The sequence below is a fragment of the Cebus imitator genome, unplaced genomic scaffold (assembly GCF_001604975.1).
Source record: "Cebus imitator isolate Cc_AM_T3 unplaced genomic scaffold, Cebus_imitator-1.0 Scaffold196, whole genome shotgun sequence".
In the NCBI taxonomy this organism is placed as follows: domain Eukaryota; kingdom Metazoa; phylum Chordata; class Mammalia; order Primates; family Cebidae; genus Cebus; species Cebus imitator.
This window is the reverse complement of record NW_016107511.1, coordinates 741,721-752,259: the sequence shown is the minus strand read 5'-3', so window position 1 is coordinate 752,259 and position 10,539 is coordinate 741,721. Positions and strand designations below refer to the sequence as shown.

The 10,539-nt window shown below is 43.8% G+C and overlaps 1 protein-coding gene across 3 annotated transcripts; it reads left to right on the top strand.

Annotated features, from left to right (window-relative positions):
• Positions 1-2,699: 2,699 nt before the first annotated feature.
• On the top strand, positions 2,700-8,561 carry CTSV (cathepsin V). Of its 3 annotated transcripts, none has more exons than XM_017547156.2 (9): positions 2,700-2,786; positions 3,351-3,562; positions 3,818-3,954; positions 4,251-4,373; positions 4,471-4,617; positions 4,816-5,040; positions 5,562-5,724; positions 6,421-6,538; positions 8,193-8,561. In XM_017547156.2, exons 3-9 carry the CDS (start codon positions 3,829-3,831, stop codon positions 8,290-8,292), a joined length of 1,002 nt encoding a protein of 333 aa, XP_017402645.1. In that variant the 5' UTR covers positions 2,700-2,786; positions 3,351-3,562; positions 3,818-3,828; the 3' UTR covers positions 8,293-8,561. The 3 variants fall into 3 exon arrangements, with proteins under 3 accessions (XP_017402645.1, XP_017402646.1, XP_017402647.1); XM_017547157.2 differs by having other exon boundaries at positions 3,351-3,409; positions 8,193-8,557; XM_017547158.2 differs by lacking the exon at positions 3,351-3,562 and having other exon boundaries at positions 8,193-8,557.
• The last annotated feature ends 1,978 nt before the right edge of the window (positions 8,562-10,539 follow it).

Here is a 10,539-nt window from a genome sequence, read left to right as displayed (position 1 = left end):
CTCAGCTCACTACAACCTCCACCTCCTGAGCTCCAGCAATCCTCCCACCTCAGTCTCCTGAGCAGCTGGGACTACAGGCATGGGTCACCATGCCTGGCTAAATTATTTTTTTTATTTTTGGTAGGGGTAGGATTTCACCATGTTGCCCAGTCTGGACTCAAACTCCTAGGCTCAGGAGCTCCATCTATCTTGGTCTACAATACGATATACTTTTATACTTTTTATATAACCACCTGAGAGCTTTGGCCCCTAGTTGTGTTTGAGAGGGAAAAGCTGCCATTTTTTTTTTCCCTTTTCTTTTCTTTTTTCCAGCACAAGCGACACAGAAAAAGCTGCAATTTTTTAAAGAAAGTATGCATAACTATTAATAAATTGATTTTATAAAACATGTATTTGCCTGATTGTGCTTCTGAAAAGTTGTCAGTTTGTTTTTAATTTGTAAAAAGAAATTCTATAGCCAAATTAAATTTAAGAGAATTTAATTGAGCAAAGAACGATTTGTGAATCTGGCAGCCTCCTCCACCAGAGTAGGCTCAGAGAGAATCCAGTGCTGCCATGTGGGGGAAGATTTATAGTCAGGAAAGGGAAAGTGAAGCACAGAAACTGCAGGATTGGTTACAGCACCATGTTTGCCTTATTTCAACTTGGTTTGAACAGCGGAACCTCTGATTTACAGAAACTCGTGGATGGGCACAAGAGTAGGCTACAGTCTGTTTACACCTCCATCTAGGTTACAGTTCGCTATGTACAGAGAAAGCTTTAGGCCAAATTTAAATCACATAGGGAGGCAGCTTTAGGCTAAAGTTGATTTAACAAATTTTCAAATTAACAAATAAAAACCGTGGATATTATTCACTTTAATCTTTAAGAGTTTAATCGGCCAGGCGCCTTGGCTCACGCCTGTAATCTCAGCACTTTGGGAGGCCGAGGCGGGTGGATCACGAGGTCAGGAGAACGAGACCATTCTGGTCAACCTGGTGAAACTCCGTCTCTACTAAAAATATAAAACTTAGCCACGCGTAGTGGCGCGTGCCTGTAGGGGAGGCTGACGCACCGGGAAGGTGGAGGTTGTAGTGAGCCGAGATCGCGCCATTGCACTCCAGTCTATGCGACAGAGCGAGACTCCACCTAAAATACAAAAAAGTTTATTAATCAATATGCATTATAACTTCATTTTTATATAAAAAAAATATATATATATATGCCTAGAAAAGAGTTATGGAGAGGGGACAAGGGATGTTTTTATTTATTTATTTTGAGACAGACGTTTGCTCTTGTCGTCCAGGCTGGAGTGCAATGGAGCGATCTCGGTTCACTGTGACCTGCGCCTCCCAAGTTCAGGCGATTCTCCTGCCTCAGCCTCCAGAGCTAGCTGGGGTTACAGGCGCCCGCCACCATGCCAAGCTAATTTTTTTGTATTTTTAGTAGAGACGGAGTTTCACCATGTTGGCCAGGCTGGTCTTGAACTCCTGACTTCAGGTGATCTACTCACCTCGGCCTCCCAGAGTGCTGGGATTACAGGCATAAGCCAGCGCACCCGACTGGGATGTTTATTTTCTAAAACATTATTTTCCATAATGCATGTTTTTTATATAACTTTAAAAAGAATTAGAAACGTTTCTGAATTATTAATGATTTCCTTAAATCTTTATATATATTTCTCCATAAAGAGCAGTTCCTCAAACTGCTTCACCTCAACCCTGATATTAAATATTTTAAAAGTAAATTTATTAAATCTCAGAAGAAGCACCCTTTGAATACTCAGGAAGACGTTGTAACCCATAAGAAGACAGTAGGGAAGTAAAAGCAGTTTCCACCACTCTCAGATTGGCAGTGGTGGCTCACACCTGTAATCCCAGCACTTTCGGCAGGCCAAGAAGGGAGGATCGCTTGAAGCCAGGAATTCAAGAGTTGCCTAAGGTAACACATAGCCAGACTCCATCACTACAAAAACGCAATTTCACCGTTCTCAACGCTTTTCTCCTTTTTCTTAACCAAATATTTCTGTAACTTTTTTTTTTTTTTTTTTTTTTTTTTTGATATTGAAAGACATGGGAGAGGAAAGAATCCCTGAATGCAAGAGACTGGAAAGGATGCACGACAAAACGCCCCGCTGTCTCTGGACGCCCTACCAGCCAATCCCCTCCCTCCTGGGGTCCTGTCTCAACCATCCCATCCCGTGCTTTGGGCGTGCCTTTCCCTACCAGATTCTTCTAAAGCCCTGCTGCACCCGCCCTTAAGAGGGAGGTAATGCTTCTGCGGGGGGCTGTGCCTTCTTCCACTCGGCCCCACCTTCGCCGTGGACTAAACAGGAGCCATTGGACTAAGTACCCTGGCTCCGGGCCCTGCAGACTTTCACCAAAAACTCAAAGGCTAAGGAAAAGTAGGGTTAGGCTGAAATGCCACTCAGTGCTCGCTGTAAACTTCTTTCCAGGAACCACCCGCGCAGCGTAGTAAGTCAGAATACTTAGTAGATCTGAGCCCGCCAGGGAGGCGCCTGCCCCTCCTCCGCGCAGCCCCCGGGCTCCTGGCTCCGCTCCCCGGACCCCGGGTCCATTGAGGCAGGCGCGCCCAGACCTGAGACAGGCTGGGATCGGGCGGTGTCACGTGCGGGCTCAGAGCACCAGGGGCCCCGCCCAGTGGCCGGCGCAGCCAATCGCAGCGCGGGCAGGCGGTGGGGGCGGGGGAGGCCGCCTGGAAACTTAAATCCCGAGCCGCGCGCACCTGGTCCAGAACCGCCAGCTGCTGTAAGCTCAGTCTTGTCTGCGCATCTCCGACGGCTGCTGGTGAGCGCCCCCGACCAGACCGAGGGGCAGGGCCAACAGCGACTGGAGGAGGGAATCCCCTAGAGGGACAAGGTAGAGGAGGCAGGCGCGACCCCTGGGAGTGAGAGCTTCTGCCCCGAGCTCTGCCAGCCTCGAAGTGGGGAACCGGGGAGGGCGGTTGGAGACCCCAGGGAGGGCCCGGGCGGTGCAGGTCAGTCACTCTGCGGGCTTCACCGCCGCACCCCGGCCGCGGAGCCCCAGCTCCCTGCACCACCGCAAACATCCTCAGGACGTGGCCGGTGCGTGCGCAGGGCGGGAGCCGGCAGCGCGCCCACCGCCCCGGCCCTAACCCGCCCGGAGCTCCCACTGGGGGCCTGGCGAAGAGCCCCGTGAGCTGCCTGCCCCGGTCTGCGCCCTGGCCCTGGGGCCCCTGCCTTCCAGCGGCGCGGCCTCGTGACCCTGTCAGTGTTTAGGGGAGTGAGTGGGGATGTTGGTAGCACAGACCCAAGTGTGGGACGGTGGAGCAGCGAGTGCTCTCCTTCCCAGTGTATCCTGGAAAGGCATTCCAGAAAGCTTTCATTCCAGGAGGAGAGGTTGGAAGACCTCGCTCATCTCCTGATGTGTATCAGCCAAGAACCTGTGAGGTGCTGTTCCTTGGGGATCACCCTGCCCCTGCTTGGGATGGTGTGTCCTCATTAGTGAGGTTTTGCCTGGATGACCTCAGTACAATTGGTGCAACACCTGGACCAACTGTTTCCTAGTTTCCTAGTTGTTGCCTTAAACTTCTCACCCGTCAGGTATCTTCACACCCCTCTCATATCTGATACCCTAAATTATCGCATATGCTGTTTCAACTTCTAGAACTCTGTGCAGCCTGCTTTTCATTTTGGTGGACCCTTCAAATACCTTGACTTGGCCTGTTTCTCGCAGCCTCTTCCACCGTCTTTGGGGAAATGCTAAGGAGAATAATAGAAATATTTTTATTCCACTGGGGCTGTAAAATGGCTTTTTGGACTCATCTAATCAGATACTCATTTCTTTTCCTTTTCTAGGTTTTTGAAATATGAATCTTTCACTCATCCTCGCTGCCTTTTGCTTGGGAATAGCCTATGCTGCTCCAAAATTTGACCAAAATTTAGATACACAGTGGTATCAGTGGAAGGCAACACACAGGAGATTATACAGCACGGTTGGTAACATCTGAAACTGTCCAGAGGGACTCTGGAGAGAATGGTCCTTGCTGTTCCGAGTTGACAGCCAGAGAGTAGCTTCTAGAGTCCAGACCTTACCAGGCAATAACCTAACAGCACCCGTTATGAATGCAGTATGGGCATATATCTCCATTGTGTCTCGGCTTAGGGAACAGCTGAAGTATCAAGCCATCCCTGGCCATGATTTCTCTCCCATTTCTGCCCACAGATCGGCTCGGTGAGCATGGGTTGGGTAAGTAGACATAATGTCCATCAGCTTTCTGTTTGCCTCCAGAATGAAGAAGGCTGGAGGAGAGCCGTGTGGGAAAAGAATATGAAAATGATTGAACTGCACAATGGGGAATACAGCCAAGGGAAACATGGCTTCACAATGGCCATGAATGCTTTTGGTGACATGGTGAGTGTGGCGAGGATTGTTGAACTCTGTGCTGCTTCCCCTCAATTCTTCACCAAAACAGTCTTGCTTTTAACATTTTATTTACTTCTCCTTGAAGACCAATGAAGAATTCAGGCAGGTGATGATTTGCTTTCGAAACCAGAAACACAAGAACGGAAAAGTGTTCCGTGGGCCTCTGCTTCTTGATCTCCCTAAATCTGTGGATTGGAGAAAGAAAGGCTACGTGACTCCAGTGAAGAATCAGGTGAGACAGCGTCAGATTCAGACCTCCGGTCTCCACAGGAAAGCCAAGAAGAAAATTGGTATCGTTGCTTTGGTAGATGGTGGCACAACATATGGTGATGGGTGTTTTTAAAGAAAATTCAGATAATTCAGGTATATGGGCTACTGTCAGTTTTTGTATTGGTCTTGTAAACTGACAGCTTTTTTATTCCCTGTTTAGAAACAGTGTGGTTCTTGTTGGGCGTTTAGTGCTACTGGTGCTCTTGAAGGACAGATGTTCCGGAAAACGGGGAAGCTTGTCCCACTGAGCGAGCAGAATCTGGTGGACTGTTCACGTCATCAAGGCAATCAGGGCTGCAATGGTGGCTTCATGAATTATGCCTTCCGGTATGTGAAGGAGAACGGAGGCCTGGACTCTGAGGCATCCTACCCATATGAAGCAAAGGTAAATGGAGCTCCTTATCTTGTTATTCATGCTCTGCTTTTGGAAAGTGGAATCCTTTCAGTGATAACAGATATTTTTTTCAGAATTCACATTTTAGATGGTAGAATATACATCTATAAACTGTGAGTATTGTCGTTATAAATTATTAACCTTTCCACAGCTCTCTGATTAGATGGTCAACAGCTAATGTTAACACATAGCTAACATTAGATGGTTAACACATAGCTGTTCTTGCTTCCACATAACATGAAGAATAAGCAAACTATTCTATAAATAATAGAACTTTATCAGCTGTGAGAATTTTTTTATGGACAGATTGACCTAGGGGTTCACATGGAAGAAATGTCAACTAATTTTTCAGTTTCAAATCAACAATTAGCGTTTTGTTTCCTGGAATGATTTATAAGGGTGTTGATTTGGAAATCCTAAGTTGCAAATCACTGAGTGTTTTGGTTCTAGAACTGATGTTCCCCAGGAGGTAGATGGTATTGATCAAGTTTCTCCCCCTTTAACTTTTAAAGGATGGAATCTGTAAGTACAAACCTGAGAATTCTGTTGCTAATGACACCGGCTTCGTGGTGATCCCTAATCATGAGAAGGAACTGATGAAGGCAGTTGCAACTGTGGGGCCCATCTCTGTTGCTGTTGATGCAAGCCATTCGTCCTTCCAGTTCTACAAATCAGGTAAGTGTTTGTCATTTTATTATAGAAATTTAAGCAGAATTGGGCAATACCACCATGATTGGTTCTTTGATGTGAAGTCCTGCTTTGCAGGAATGTAGTATTTTGAGAGTGTGCATTTAACATACTGCTGTTTCCATTTGACATGAGAAATGCTTAGTTATGTTAAAATTTTCATAAATATTATTAAATGACTATGTAATTGTATAGAGACAACCTAATTTTCCAAACGATTTTCCAGTTGCTGGGCCTACTTTTCTCAAGGTTTTTTACTGCTGTAATTAGGACTACAAATAACCCCCTTCAAGTTTCTGTTTGTTTATTTTGGTGCTGTTTTAGACTGACATCCTAGGAGTAGAAAGGAATTATGCTGATTGGTATTTGGGCTCAGAGATAAGTATCTCTAAATCACCTTAGCTGTAAACAATAAGTTTTATCTTTTGGGTTTTCTTTTTCTTTAGGTAGAAAATATCGTGAACATTAGTTGAAGTTAGTTGATTTCTAGTGAGATGAGGTTGACTTTTTTCCTTTATCAGCCATTACCATATTCTGACCAATATTGTTTGGGTCCTTATTTAATATTTGTTTATGACATTTCACTGAATTTAGAGATGCCTCCCTTACAGTGGGTGGTAGGGTGAGTTACTGTCACATGTCACTGGGAGCTTCTCCCCCCAGCATTGATTTTTACTCTCCCAGGCATTTATTTTGAACAAAAGTGCAGCAGCAAAAACCTAGATCATGGTGTTCTGGTGGTTGGCTACGGTGTTGAAGGAGCAAATTCAAAAGACAACAAGTATTGGCTCATCAAAAACAGGTATAAAACTCGAAGTATTATATTTTGAATTGAAAAGGGAATTTTTATTTCAAATCAGTATTTGGATACAAGTTCACAAAAGCTCAATTTTGAGATCCCAGAAGTCTTTCTTCTACTTAGAGTGAACACAGAAATATTAATGTTTAGCTTTTTGGGGTTATTACTATGTGTTGGTCATATTTTATTACTAAGTTTAAAAAATTTTTCTAATTCTGAAACACATTAGGCCTCCAGGGTTTCAGAGGAAGCACTGTGGACCTCTAGGTTTGAGAGCTGATAGCTTTTCTCTGTCTCTAAGTTTTCAACAAGGAATAGTAAGCAGAAACACCTGCCACTGCTGGCTCTTTGTTAAGTCTGAAAGATCATGCGGGAATCTAGTGGTCTGTGCACCCTTCTATTGGCATTGGGTGCCCCATCATCGAATTTCACTCCCCAGCTCTCAGGCTTTGAAGGTTGTCAGAATCTATTTTTCTCACAATTAGCATTCTTTAACTGAGATGTGATATAAGGTAGCATGTGGAGACAGACTGCTACATTGGAATTCCAGTTCTTCCTCAGTATCTTAAAAAGTTAAGGACCCACAATAATCAATACATTTATTTATTTATTTATTTGAGATGGAGTCTTGCTCTGTCACCCAGGCTAAAGTGCAGTGGCACGATCTCAGCTCACTGCAACCTCTGCCTCCCAGGTTCAAGTGATTCTCCTGCCTGTAGCTGGGACTACAGGGACACGCCACCGTATCCAGCTAATTTTTTTTGTATTTTTTAGTAGAGTTGGGGTTTCACCACGTGGGCCAGGCTGCTGTCTAACACCTGACCTCATGTGATCCACCCTCCTCCACCTCCCAAAGTGCTGGGATTACATACGTGAGCCACCGTGCCCAGCCCATTTTATTTTATTTTGAGATGGAGTCTTGCTCTGACACTCAGGCTAGAGTACGGTGGCACGATCTTGGCTCACTGTAGCCTCCACCACCTGGGTTCGTGTGATTTTCCTGCCTCAGCCTTCCAAGTAGCTGGGACTATAGGCATGCGTCATCACATGCAGTAATTTCTGTGGGGTTTGTTTGTTTTCTTTTGAGATAGAGCTTTGCTCTTGTTGCCCAGGCTGGAGGGCAATGGTACAATCTTGGCTCACTGGAGCCTCTGCCTCCTGGGTTCAAGTGATGATTCTCCTGCCTCAGCCTCGCAAGTAGCTAGGATTACAGGCATGCACCACCACGCCCAGCTACTTTTTAAAATTTTTTTAAATTTAGTAGAGGCTGGGTTTCACCATGTTGGTCAAGCTGGTCTTGAACTCCTGACCTCAGATGATCCACCTGCCTCAGACTCCCATAGCGCTGGGATTACAAGTGTGAGCCACTGTGCTGGGCTGACTTTTGTTTTTTTAATAGAGATGAGGTTTCACCAGATTGGCCAGGCTGGTCTCAAACTCGTGACCTCAAGTGATCTGGCTGCCTTGGCCTCCTAAAGTGCGGGGGTTACAGCTGTGAGCCACCGTGCCCGGCCTCAATACATTTATAAATAGATATTAACAGCACTTAATAGTGCCTGACACATGGGAAGCACTGTTAAGTATTAGCTATAATTATTAATGGAGCTAATTTTCTTTTGATTCTTTGCATAAAATGGAAAACCTGCTCCTCTTTCAGCTGGGGTCCAGAATGGGGCTTGAATGGCTATATAAAAATCGCCAAAGACAAGAACAACCACTGTGGAATTGCCACATCAGCCAGCTACCCCATCGTGTGAGCCGATGGATGGTGAGGAAGAAGGACTTAAGGACAGCATGTCGGGGGATTTTTATCTTGAAACCAAACGCTTATTGTGTAAGATGAACCGCTTGAATCATTGAGGATCCAAGTTGTGATTTGAATTCTGTGACATTTTTACAAGGGTAAAATGTTACCACTACTTTATGATATTGAAGACTCATTACTTAATTCTGACTTGTGAATTTTCATTTTTTAAAAAGATATACAAAACAGTTTAAAATAAATTTTAATTCATATGTAAAGGTGTTCCTTTTCTATGTTTAATGCATTGGCTTTTTGTGTAGTCAGGAAATACAACTGAGCTCTGAAATAATAACTCCAAGTTAATAACTCCATGATGTATTAGGAGAAAGATGCTGGGTGGCTTCCTGGCCCTTCTAGTTATAAAAATACAGATTTTATGTCAGCTTCCCAGAACTATGTGTGACCCAACTCTTGAATCTACCAAAATTTGACAAACAATTTGGAAGGACAAACCTAAATTTTTTTTTAGTAAAGGAAAAAGAGTTGACTTTTTAGAAAAGCGAATAGGCACAGATTCATAGGTTTTAGATAGGAGGAAGGGAGATGTCTTCTTCCTTTGACACATAACCTCAAGATGGTTAGGGTCTGTGACAAAAAGTGAAGTTGCTTGTTATTGGAGCCTCTCTCTGAATTGCTGGTGACCACCTTGCAGTCTGAGGAAGAATCAGGTGCAAGTAGATTGCCAGGGCTATTTTGTTTTCATTCTAAGTCTCTGATGACATATTCCACCTAGCTCTTCTAGAAAAGCTTCTTTGTTAACTAACGTTAGCAAAAATAAATTTACTGGTGTGGTTAACAAATCTCAGGCAATTGACAATAGCTAGAAAAATATGTTCAGGGCCCGCAAGAGATCAGGCTGGGCTACAGAAAGAGGCCTCTGGTTGAAGATGGATAAGAGATCACAAGCAAAAGGTCAGAATAAACTCGAAACGGGGGGAGAAAAGGCTAAGCATATAGTTACATGGGTAGTAAATACAAGTAAAACTCTATCTTTGCATATTTAAAATACTGGAAGAAAGTACACCAAACTTGTGGGTGAATTATGGGCAATTAATTTCTTTAACTTGTTTAGGGGAAAGCATGTATTTTTATGAGCAGGAAAAAATAGTAAAGATATACCCACATTCTGCAGGCTGATGGAGAGCCCTGTGTGTGTTTAAAAATACCGTGTTTCCAGCCAAATAAGAAAACTCGGGGGATGGGCTGGTGAAATTTAATTGAGAGGTGATCCATTGTGAAGGCAATGGGAGATACAGGGACTGTATATCCCAAAACGCTTCGATAGCCTGTGTCCATAGCCATCTGAAAAATCCAACGTAGCAGATTCAGTCTGAGTTTTCTCTGAGAAAGGATTCCTTTGCCTTTGCAGCAGCAGGCTGACTCGGTATCCTCCACAGATTCCTAGAACAACAACCCAAGGCTCTAAGGAAACATCTAAGCACTAAATTGAATGAAAGAGCGATGGCTTTTTAATCAAATAATAAAATTTCAAATCTGTCAAGACACTACCCCTCAGAAAGCTAAAATCAAGATTTTATAATTTTCAAAGACCTTTGAAATATTTTAAACTTGTGAAAAGTTACAAACCTTGTGTGTTGTCTAAAAGCATTTTTCAAACAATCCAGTAGACTTGAAAAATCTAGTCTGAAGCACAAACTTAACCAGCATTTCCTATACTCAAACATCTAAATTGTTTGTTTTCCTACTTGAATTGCAAAGAAAATAAGGAAGGGTGAGATAGAAATGATTCAGCATATTAAGAGGGAGGAGTCTGCTGATGTGGGAGTGTAGTTATGACATTTGGCCATCATACTAGAGGCGATGGACTCAGTAATTAGGAAACATCCCCTCAGCCCGACATGTTTTTCACGTGTGTGTTTTGCCTGCAAAAGTTGAAACTGTGTTTTCTAAATTTATTTCCCTTTTAACGGATACAAAATTCTAAAAAGCAAAAAAAAACTTCTCTGTATTAAAAATAAATATTAGTAAATGTATATGTACAGTCATGTGTTGCTTAATGACGGGGATACATTCTGAGAAATTTGTCTCGGGTGATTTCATCGTGACGTGAACATCACAGAGTGCACTGACACAAACATAGATGGTGTAGCCTGTTACACACCTAGGCTATATGCTGCAGCCTGTTGCTCCTAGGCTGCACACCAGTGCAGCATGTCACTGTGCTGAATACCATAGACAG

Excerpts from the sequence above, each read along its gene's own strand:
- CTSV (XM_017547156.2), top strand. The coding sequence starts at position 3,829 with ATGAATCTTTCACTCATCCTCGCTGCCTTTTGCTTGGGAATAGCCTAT. Across the intron at positions 3,955-4,250 it reads ACAGGAGATTATACAGCACG|AATGAAGAAGGCTGGAGGAG; the intron begins GTTGGTAACATC and ends GTTTGCCTCCAG. Across the intron at positions 5,725-6,420 it reads CTTCCAGTTCTACAAATCAG|GCATTTATTTTGAACAAAAG; the intron begins GTAAGTGTTTGT and ends TTACTCTCCCAG.